At 37.0% G+C, this 12,293-nt stretch overlaps 1 protein-coding gene across 1 annotated transcript in view; it reads right to left on the bottom strand.

Annotated features, from left to right (window-relative positions):
* The window catches only part of LOC122401231 (segmentation polarity homeobox protein engrailed-like), a 136,101-nt gene that overhangs the window by 16,084 nt on the left and 107,724 nt on the right, over window positions 1-12,293 (bottom strand). Inside the window, exon 2 of the mRNA XM_043403228.1 lies at window positions 3,845-3,850. Coding sequence (XP_043259163.1) covers window positions 3,845-3,850 — 6 coding nt within the window. The remainder of the gene's footprint in view (window positions 1-3,844; window positions 3,851-12,293) is intronic.

Genomic DNA, 12,293 nt, shown 5'->3' with positions numbered 1-12,293 from the left:
AACTTCAATCTCTGGTCCACAATCAATTTTCATCGCCAAGGTTCCAAAATTTTCTTAAATACTCCTGGTATAAATCCGGATATATAGATGAAAAGCCAAATGCATTCCAGAATCCTGTTGAGTACTGCTATTCGTTGAAAATGAGCCAACATGTCATATTTGCGGTGACGTGGCAATAATTAAATGCGCATGGTGTAAGAAATCTTTATGTTTCAAACATTTTTTCGACGAGTACCACTATTGTCGGAACTATATAGAATAATTGTTATACACACTGCATATATTTATAATTTATAAATCGCTCCACCTTTGCCACGATGTCATAGGTGGGCAATAAAAATAATTAATCCTTTCGTTGCTGTTAAGAAACTTGTTACTGTTATTATTACTCGCTACTTATTACTGTATAATTTAGTGCAAGCCTACAGTGCTTCATTAAAATCAAAGTTAGAACGGCTACTACCATAATGAATGTGCGCGCAAGATGTAAATCATCAAAATCTGCAAAACTGTAAGAGGCAATTTTAAAAAATCGCATACCAATGGATTTGGAATAAAATGCTCGTCATTTTTTGTCATTATGAAAATTTCAATAAAATGAAAAATTAAGTTAATAAATTTTTTTTTGTTATAAACAAATTGTATTTTTTTTAATTTTTTAACACCATGTTATTGTACATAAGAAACCATTAACCTCGCCCATTAACAATTTTTTTGTATCTCTTTCTGTTTTCGAGATAGCCGTTTCGAGCCAAAACTTCAAGATGTGGTTTCACCCCTTAAACTCGAGTTACCGCAGCTAAAAAAAAATACGTGTCGATTATTTTTGGCTGCTTTATAAGTGTACAAAGTTTCATCAAAATCGAAGCCGGACCGTTCGCGATGGTTCCTTGTGAGACCGATGGGATCGATTAACAATTGATTAGCGTCTTCGTGCTAAGTCTCTGCAACGGCCTTTCATCCGAACGACACGACTTGCGACGCAATTATAAGGATGAAAGGAGTCACTCTCCTGCAAATTGAATCTTCAAGCTAGTATTTCAACGATAGGATTTCGACACAATTGAAACAATTATCACTTAACAATATTTATTTTCTTCAGGTAACTTCAGGGCCGTCACAGTTGTCTCAAATGTTAGTAAAAAATCTTTAAGAAAGTACAATCGTCCTCAAGAAACAATGTCTTGCAAAATATTGACACAAAGGACCATGTTATTGTGAAGTATCGAGAGTTGCAATACCATTCGCTAACATAATATTATTACCAGGAGATGTCTAAACCGTTTCCAAACGCGTGCTATGCAACATTGCACCGTCGCAACAATATTCCCGGTAACATTCCGCGCTGTACGGGACTCGTCATTCGATCCCCATGGTTTCGACAGTGGTTCTGCACGCGAGCTCGAGGACCGAATGAAAAGGCGCGTTCTCATAGAAGCTACTGGAACGATCGAAACCGATATCGCCTCTCGACTCGCCGGTGGCATCGATCGTTCGCGAGATCGACCCATCGTTTCCGTGAATCTGATCTATCTGAAGCGGTTCGGTCCCGTGTAAGAGTCGCGCGGAGCAAGCAGAAACGACTCGAGTCCGCCTAGGCTCGACTCGAGTCGCTGTTGAGTTATGACTGCGGCCATTACGCGGGACAAACGAGGCTAAGCGTGTCGACACGGCCGACCGACCGGCCTCCCCGACATCTTCCAGTCATTCTCGATTCACGAGAATTACGAGTAAGCTCGATCCCGCGGATTGACAGTTTTAAGGCTGGCGGACGAGTCCGATCCTCGTTATCCGGGACGAGGGAATCGCTCGTATCCTTCGTCCAAACGTTTCCACGGTTAATATCGCGAGCCTGGAGCTCCAGTAACCCACATTTTAACGTAATTCGCGTCTCGTTGTTTTTCGCGCGACCGGGATCCAGTTCCGCGTGGAGTTTTCGCGGAAACGAACGGAAAACGCGACCTGCTAACGAGTGAAACGTCTTTCGAGGATTTATGTTGCTCGGTGACAGCTAATAGATTCTCACGACGAATTTTTAATGTCTCTAAATACAAATATTTGTTTGATTATTAAAGTATCAGTCGATATCTAGTTGTGGAAAAGAGGGATGACGGAAAGCCCCCATTGTTATAATCGTATCACTTGGTATTTCAAAATAATTATTTGGATAGGGGTTATTCGAAATTGAATTATTTTTTTTTAAGGAATTGTTTCTATTTTACTTTTTCAGCTTTGGAACACACGTTACACTAGAATCTTGGCTTCTCCATTTTTGTATTTTATTCTTTGCTTTTAAATATTTAAAAAATATTTTCTATCCCTGAATTAAAATTTGTATAGAGCCAATTAACGTACAATTGTATCTAATTTTTTTTTAAAATAGTATTATCGTTCATTGAAATAAATAACTTGTTTTCCACTGCCACAAATATTTCTTTTATAAAAACGAAAATACGATTGTAATACTATACCTAAAAGTCTCATTAAGAGTTCAGTGAAGAAATTTAAATACCAGCAATAACAAGAAAGAAATGAAAATAAAATAATAACAGGTGCAAATGAAAAATGATATTTGTTCAATTCTAACGAAGCACCTTAATATATTCTTTAATGATTTAGTATTAAAATGCAGGTAAGATTTAAGCGTTTTCATGGAAGAGTTCCCTCTCGTTGGTGAATTAGTTTACCTTTCGTTGTTACCAGCGTTTAGATTACCGTGGGAAAAATCGATTGTATTGTAGAGCGACAGAGTGACGTTTCTCTTAGGAGAACACGACGTTTCACGTTCGTTAGTGTTCTGAGTTAATGGGTGAAATCCATGTGGCATTGCAGCTTCGAATAGCTACGGCCGAAGGACCGACAGCGGAAAATGGCACTAATGGGGAATTAGGTACGCGCGAAGCGAGTGCCATTCGCGTGACTAATACCACGATCGTAACCTTCCACAGTTAATAGTCTTAAGACACTTAAAACTGTGCAAACTTAATTTATGTATTTGTTATTTTTATCAAGTAAAATCATTAGGAATGAAAATTGAATTTGAATCAAAAACATTGTATATCATTTCGACTGTTCTTTTAAAGCTATCGACACACATTTTTTTTATTTTCTGTTTCGACCGATCTAAATATGTGTTCGATAATTTCTCGATATTTTTCTCTTTCGTTGAAATAGCTTCAATAAAGGTCGAACACGTTAAACGAAAATAATAAATTGTTAGGAGTATATTTTATATTATAAAAGTAAAGTAATTTTTGGCACACTAACTTCGAATAGTTTTGATTAAAATAATATTTTATAAGAGCAAGATTTTTCGGAAACAAAAATTTGCTTGAGATAAATCAGTAGCTCTTTATTGTAGAAAAGTAAAAGAAGTTTGACTAGACATTTTGTTCCAAAACATAGTAAAATAATTCAAATTTCCTATACGTTTACGTAGGTATAAAGAAAATAACTAATTTTTACATTTATTTACAAGGTACTTAATGGTGAAATTAATGCAGTTCAATTAAAACACATCATTTGTATAATAATAATTGAACTGATTATATCACAACCCATCGTGTCTATTTAAGCTTTTTCCACTTCTTCGTTGTAATGTTTAATAAAAAACTCCCGTGGAGGTAAGAATCGTTGTTATGAAAATATCATTATCTTGTAAGGCGCGTGGATCATTGTACCAATCTACTGAAATGAAACGGTCGACGATTCCACAGTAAGGGCAAGTATAATAATGGCCTCGGAAAAGCTCACGTTCTCTGATGCCATTTCGTCATTAGTCTCGCCTAGCTCTCACAGTCTCTCTCGATTGTACAGCCTCTAACTGTCGTGGGTCGTTACTTACTTCGTCCTGAGAACAAAAAAGAAAAAATACACCGGTTAAAAAGCATGATTGTTGACAAGGATTTCATTAATAATAATCAATTATCCATTCTCGCGTGCGTCGTTCGCCTTTCGGACAAAACGCCGGTAAAAAGAACGGCTTATCGCACCTCTCGCATCGGCCCTAACGTCAATTAATGTAACGACGATAATGATTTACGATTCTTGGCGCATTCGCGCCGTCCTTCCTGTTTATAAATCGAAAAGAAGGCGCTGTTCAATTTCCGGGCATATTAAAGTGGTCCCGAAAGTGTTGCACATTTTAACCACTTTGATTCTCGACCATCTATTACAAGTGCACGTAGACTTAATTCAAATTTTACAGTTTATCACAATATTTCTTTCTTCGGATCTAGAATTGCTTGATAACTGCATAATTACAAAAGTATCACGTTAAAATACATATCCTAAATATCGTAATATATAAAAACATGATATTTAGACATTACTATTGGAAATACATAACAACATAAAACAACGGTCTCTCATTTACATACATATTTTAGTATAAAATATAGCAGATGTTAGAATTGTTGTATCATGGTTTCTATGAGCCAGTAATTTTCTTTACATATTCTTAAAAATATGAGAAATGCTGAAAATTGAGACTTCGCAGATTTTTCGTAAAAAGAATCTCGAAGAAACCGTTCGATTTTTCATCCCCTTAACGCCCCCACGTCTTCTCGAGACTCTCGTAACCTTGTCGATACAATCCTCGAGAGAATGTGATAAAAATCGACGTTTTGAAAACCCCTCCCCGCTAATGTTTGGAAACGCGCGATATTTCTCAGAACATCCTAACGTTGGCGAAGACGGTTACAGAACGTAATTACGTAATTACGCGTCGAACGACGAAGAGAAATTGCCACTTCCGTATCAGAAAGGGCCGATCGTAATGTCCTAAAAAGGGCAGAGACGGTTCACCAACGGTCGATCGCTTTTAGATAGCCGCGGATGCCTTTCTCCGGGAACAGAAGCGGACGACTTCGGGATCCATCGAAATTCCTGGACAAAAAGCACCGCGTTCCGAACGACAATAACGTTGCTTGAGCGGGTAACGAGCCACCGTGTGACCGTGGGACAACCACCCGGAGTCCGCGAGAGACAAGCTGGCTACGTTCGAGCGGAATCGGCGCCGCGAGTTCAACTTTACGCGCACGCTGATTACGAGCGCCGCTCACATTTTTCCAGGCCACTCGTTAAGGTGTTTCTCGGGGCCTACGGAATCGTACGAAAAGTAGCCATGGCCTGTAGCCATACCCATAACCATAAATAATGATCATTGATTGGTCACTCGTCGATCGTTACCCGCGAGTACGTGACTGCGTTTACGTTTCCACGGGTCGTTAGCTCGTTTCCATTAAGGCGCGGTTCTTGCCTGTCTCTCTCTCCACGTCGATCGTTTCTTTCGTTTCATCCCTCTCCTCTGCCAGTTTTATCCGGACCACCCGTCGACGCAGTGGTCGGGACAGATTCGATGCAACGCGGTCGTTCTAACAGGAAACCGAGAGTTCGAAGCCGCGGGGAGGACGCTGTCTTGGATTTTGACGAGCCTCCGCGCGCTGAATCTCGATGCAAAATTAGGCGACGTGTGTCTGAGCCTCTCTGTTAAAGTACGAGTATTTTAAAATGTGAGCTTTAACTAGTGGAGCTTGATTAGAATGGTCATTCTAAATTGTTTGACTGTTATCGTTCTTCTACTGCTCTAAATTTTGCTGTGTATTCTATTTTTGTTTTTTTTTAGATAGGTATGAATTAGGTTTGACTAGGATAGTTTTTCAATTTCTGTTTCAAAGATTGACTATTTAAGTCGTACTTGAAAGAATTTTCTTTTTGATTCCATATATGGAATAGAAATTATATTTGTCATTCTTCTTCTACTACAGCTTTTATTCTGTATTCTATTTTTGTTTTTCAGATAGGTATGAAGTAGGTTTGACTAGGGTAGTTTTTTTAATTTTCCCATATATAGAACAGGAAAATATATTTGTCATTCTTCTTCTTCTGCAGCTTTTACTGTGTATTCCATTTAGATTTTTAAATAGGTATGGTTGACTAGGATAGTTTTTTAGTTTTCACATTGAAAACTGAAGTATAAATATAACAACTATAAAACCTTATGGACTTAATTTCTGAGAGAAAACTTATCGTGTTTCAGTTGAGGCTTTGGAGGACATTGGGTACACATGATTCTTTGACAAAAAAAGAAAAAGGTCCTAAGGATCATACTCAGGTATGAATATTTATTATTTTTATTAAAAGTCTTATCTAATATCGATGAAATTTATCTCCTTCCATATGGACTTGTTACAATTTCTACATATTTGTAAATTTATTATTAAATCATATTACCAATCCTCCCATTTCAATACGATATAAAAAATTATTAATTTCAACCAATCACGTATTACTGAACGTCAAGATCTAATAATGTATGACAACGTGACCTTCAAATGTCCCCAAGTCCTTGAAATAGTCAAGGTCATTTGAAGGTCACATCGTCATACATCCTGTGATTGATATCAATCTCTACTATTAGTTTTTTAATACTATCACTACTGTGTTCAACTAATTAAATAGTTTTCAATTTAATAAATCACTCTCATTTTGCCTCGATTTATATAATATCCAAATTATTTTACTGTATTACTTAAAAATTAAATATCGAAGAAGTCTTGCATATAAGGTCGGAAATGACTAAGTAAATACTTAATTGACCGCATTAAAATCAATTTGAATTACTGTTTGCGTCAATCAGTCGCTGCTTTACATAAATCCATATACAAGTATGAAACTCTTTAATCGTCACTGATAAATTTCACCCCTTTTTTCGTATTCTTACATGTCAAATAACCTCGTGATACTTAATTTCACATTGTATGCAACTGCCGTGTTGTAAATACGCATTATCATTTCAAGCACGATACACCGAAACTTATAATTTCGAGGATTCGAAGGTCCAAACGGGCGTCATTTTGATTTCACTTCGTCGGTCGAAGGTTCGTAATCGAACCGATTTCGTTGCAGTAATTTCATACTTACAGAGAAAACTACATTCCGCTTTCCGTACAATTTGGCCACTCGAGTCCTCGAGTTTCTCACGCGAGACTAAAAATTCACGCAATGGCCGACACGCAGCGTAATTATACATACATACCTACGTATTTTCGTACGTACCGGGACTGTCAATTTCGACGCGAAACCAATGACACTCGTAACGATTTGCATCGAAAACGATTCCGATCGCGACCGGTGGAAACCATTCCGTTTCTCAACCGTAGGCAGATGCCTCGCGACGCGCCGTATGTTAAGAATAATGAGAAATGGAAATTTGCAAATAATATATTGCTCGAAAAGACGATTAATGACTTCATTCCCGGTTCTGCTCCCTCGTCAGAGCCGGTTCTTCCTCCGGACTAACCTTCTCCTTACGTGTTTACGACTTTTTCTGATCGCCTAAACCATGAGGCGAGCGATTAAATACGTATCGAGCTAGAATTCGGGCGAACTTAGCGTCACGTGCGTTTTGTTGACACGTCGGATGGCGCAGGAGGAATTTCGAGGGCCCCGATGGCGTTCACCAATCGTGGGAAAGTCTCTGCTTCGTGACACGTATTGTACAAGGACGTAATTAACTCTCGAAATTTTGAATATATTGATTACGCCAGGAACGTGTCAGATGTCAATAAAGGAAAGAAACTTACAAAGAACAATAATTTACAATGTTCTCCAACCCTTAACGAGGAGCCACGCGTAGCGGCCTTGACACTTATATAAATCATTTGAATTTTTTATGCTTGCGTGCAAATTCACCAGTTTTATAAGTGTCACTTTTGTTTATTATTCTAAAACTATCTATTTGTGCATATAATTGAAGATGACCAATTTAATGATACCGGTAAAGTAACTTTTATTTTCAATTTTTACATTACTGACAGACTCGTAATTTTGTTGTAATTAATTTAAAATTAGCAAAGATTGATGTCAGACTCTGAATTGCTTCGAGTTAATTTGTCTTCAGAACTATTGAAAGAGACTCAGATTCTGATATTGCCTCGAAATATTATTCCATAATACATACATGTGCAAAAATATTATTTTGTTACGTTTAAATATATTTTCCACCGACTGTGTAACACTTTTACATTTTCAGCCATATTTTATAACATTCTACTACTTCTGTTATATTAAATATTGCCTATAGAAAACATGGTTATAAATATATCAATGTTGACTTTAATAGCAACAACGATCAAACGATGAGTCAAAGCGATGAATCAAGAGGTTTAATTCGCTACTAGAAAAATGTTTACAACTTCCACCCCTTTGTTCGAGGGTATCGAGTCACCGAGCAACAATTAGCAATCATAACAATTTAAATCTGATCTGTTGGAAGTAAATCACGGTAGAAAACGACTGAGAATTGCTCGTTCGGGACCGTTACAGATGGCAGTTCAGGGATCACAGGGTTAATAAACAAGCGAGAATGGTCGCCCTTATCACTGTCTGTCGACCGTACAAGGCTGTTTAATCGTGCACGCTGGTACATAGCGGTCGCGTTAAAAATAGATCGTATCATTGAAATCGATTGGCCCGCGGTCGTGCATTCAGACCGTTGATCTTTCGTCGTAGAGTCGCGATATCCATCGCTCCCGTGGCGAGATAACAAAGATACCAGATAAGAGAACAACCAGAGTATCTGCAGCCTGTAGCGAACCCGTAATTCACGGCGTAACGCGTTCGATGTTGTACACGGTTTCAGTTGCACCCAAACGACGCAGTCATTGTTGTTATTAATTATTACATTAACCCGCGATGTTATCGCGGCGATCGTCGATCGATACAATATCGATATAGTTGCTATCTCATCGTCAGATCTTCGAAAGAAGATGCCAAGGCAACTCGTGCCACGATCATCGAGATCGAACCTTAACAAATTTTTCCTCCCTGTTCTATTGTAATGTTCACAATAGGATACGAATATATCTTGCTTCCAATGCTTGTATTATAATTCATTTCAGGTACTTTGGGCTAAAATTAGGAAACCAAGTTTTAAATTTACACAGATTATTTCCTTCTTAAAACATTTTCTATTTTCATAGAAATATTTGATTTCTTTTAATTATATAAGAAATTTTTTTCTGAGTACATCATATTTACCTGTTTTTATTTTTACCTTTTTCAACAAGTTTTAAATTTACACAGATTATTTCCTTTTCAAAACATTTTTTATTTTCTTAAGAATATTTTCTTATATTTTTATTTCTCCCTTTTTCAACTATGAGTTTCATATAATTATAATCGTTTCAGTTCTAAAAATGTTAATACAAGTCTGTTTAAACGAGACTGGGGCTTTTTGTTAATTTTGATCGATCTATGATCGTCGTGAAACGTGGATTGCATCAAGTTCCTTTCTCTGTCCTTTCGATAAACATCAAGATACTAAAACGTTTTCCTTCCCTGCGTAAAACTGCAATTACTTAATCTTACATTGTCTCGAGCTCGGGATCCAATTATCGAAATTTTGTTATTGTTTCGTGCGATCAAGTATCATAAATGGTACTCGAGTCCCATGGAAAGCTCGATCTTTAAATCATAATGCGTATCATGCGGATATCGCCGATCACGGAGTTCGAGTTAGCCAGTCAGATATTAATAACCGTCATCGATAGCGATTACGGCTCTCCGTGAACGATGAATAACTGTTCGGTCCACCACTATCGCGTTGTTCCCACGATAGCGTAAACGTTGTTTTTAACGATGTCTAGGTCTCTGGGGTTTAATCAACACAGATTCGAGGATCCGGTGAACGTACGACGACCTTTGAAATTTATATGCAATTCTACGGTCAGTTTACGCGTCAAATTGTCAATGAAGATCGCTCGGAATTCTTTTAGAATTATATTAGTTATTTTTCATACGTAGGTATTATCTAGCAAAAGTTACTATCAATGACATTATTTTGGATCTAATTTTTTCTCAAAGTAAAGAGCACTTTATTTGTCAATGGTAGATTTTTGAGTGTTGAAATGCCCCACAATAATAGTTTCTTTTGTATGAAGTGTGGATCAAAATAACCTGCTTTCAACTTTATAAAAATAAAGATATTATTTTTAATTTGGAGATAGATTGCAAAACATGAAATACTCAGTATTTCGAAATATCAGAATATTGTATCTATATGTACAAAATATACTTGCATAGCAATTACTGTTGCAATAGATGAAAAATAATAGTGTAACGATGATATCGCTTTTGTTGCGTGTACTTTACTACGCTTCTCTTACGTGACAACATAATCTTTTCAGACATTTTCAGAATCCTTGTCACGCGAGAGAGAGATCATGACCAAGTAGGTATTAATAAATGTAATTTACTACTTTGTGTTTGTTCAGATCCAGTGTAAAATCTGAAATTTGCGAGTGGTAACTTTGTTTCTCGATATATATTCTAGTTTTGCAACCTGAATTTGTAAACTGAAAGTGTTTGTGATCATTACGCGTGGCTGGAACTAATTATAGTATGTTATTTTAATGATACAAGTACACATTAAGACTAGATTAATCTACCATGGGAATTGCTGCGCAATTTGATCCAGACGTACAAAATATATACAATGTTAAACATTTCATTGTATTAAAACTTCATTAAGATGAATAATATACTAAATCTCTCTTTTTTCTTTCATTTCCCCCTGCAGAACGTTCACTCCATTAAGTTAGTGGAACTCAAAATTATGAGGTTGAAACAAGTAGTTGCGAGTGCATTAATATTAAAGCTAGAGAGAAAAAGGAAAGATTCTTATCACAAATTAAATTTGTTTGCACATCAAGAATGGTATATTTCCTTCAAAAATGTAATATAAAAATATAAATACTATAAAAATTCAAAATATCTATAGATTTTACTCGATAATTTCTTCTTACGATATGAAGTCTTTGCAAAGAAATTTCAACAGTGTAAACCGACGATATTCAAACAGTTTCAATGATTTTCACCATTTTCCATGGAATGCCATTCCTTAAGGATAATCGCTATAAAACATGGTGAAACTAACACAGCGATCGAGGCTGCAATTCGCGCGGTGCAACTCGAACGCCTTATGGATTCGTGTACAAAAGCCTCGACTTTTTTTTCGCAGGTAATTGTTACCAGGTAATTGCGGCCTTTTAAAGACAAAACTAGCCTTAATAAGCGGTGCTTAATGATTAATTCATTTGTGCGAGCCAATGCAGGGATTTAGAGTAGTTAGCCGCGTAAGGAGAGTAATCTGCAAGCTGTTATTATGATAATTGACGCGAATGAAATTATCCCCGCTGTCTATTTTAATGGGAAACAAGCACGAAGATGTCCACTTTTTCCCCGTTCGACAAATGCGATTCCGCCGCAGAGCGTTAATTACGAATCGATCGATCCTCGTTACCGGTCCTTATGCTTGTTCCTGACGTTTACACGTGTCGTACGATCGTTTCAGCCGTGTTTACAATTACAAATGTTCGCGCTGCTCGTCCGCCATCGAGTTTCCGCGAATCCGCGATTTTCTTGCGACCCGTCGCGCTATATGGAACGCGAAGGAAATAATGGCCGCCGGGGGCAGCAATATTCAGTAACCTTTCCACGTTAAGCATAAATCACCGTCGACGGGCAACAATGTTCGCGCTAAACAGCCGTACGATCCAACGTAGTTGCGCGCTTCGCTGAATCCGGCGGTGGATCTTTGATCCAGAGAAGGAAACGCTCGAACGATGGGCAGAAGGTTTCGAAATCGGATTGTGAATTTTTCTAGCATTTATTTATAATAGTATTGTGATGAACCATTCGATTATCTCTTGAAATTTCTATTCATGCTTTTATTGAAAAATAAATGAATCGTTCGTGAGATTTGTGATTTGCAATTCTCTCGCCCCTACTAAATCTGACAACCGAGAGGTTATTGTAATATAAATGGTAACAGAACTTTGGTGCAATAGGAAGTGTTTATAAATAATGAAATAATTAAATGTGATGCAACACGAGAACATCGCGACAAAATCGATGAGACGTTATCAGGCGATGCTAAAATTATTTCTTACTCAAGAGATTCATTACACGGTAGATCGTAAGAGGGAAAGATATTTTTTGTATTATAAAATAGATTGGAATACGAAACGTTAACGAAACGATAGATTTCTATTATTCTTTCAACAACAATTTATTAAGTTTGAACACAAATATTTAATAAATATCGAAGTCTATAATTCCAACGACGGAGAAGAATCTAACGAATTTTTATCCATAAACAAACACACAATTTGGAACGATGTTCGAGGCAAAGAAAAATCAGTAGAATCGGCGCAATAGACCGTCACTAGTCAGACATTATATTTTCGGTAAAGAATTTTTTTCTCGAAAGTGCGTACGATTTCGGTGGT

Source organism: Colletes gigas, unplaced genomic scaffold (assembly GCF_013123115.1).
Source record: "Colletes gigas isolate AHSC1104 unplaced genomic scaffold, ASM1312311v1 Colletes_gigas_Sc00023, whole genome shotgun sequence".
NCBI classification, from domain to species: Eukaryota; Metazoa; Arthropoda; class Insecta; order Hymenoptera; family Colletidae; genus Colletes; species Colletes gigas.
The sequence above is the reverse complement of the archived record's forward strand: the minus strand, read 5'-3'. Positions and strand labels throughout refer to the sequence as shown.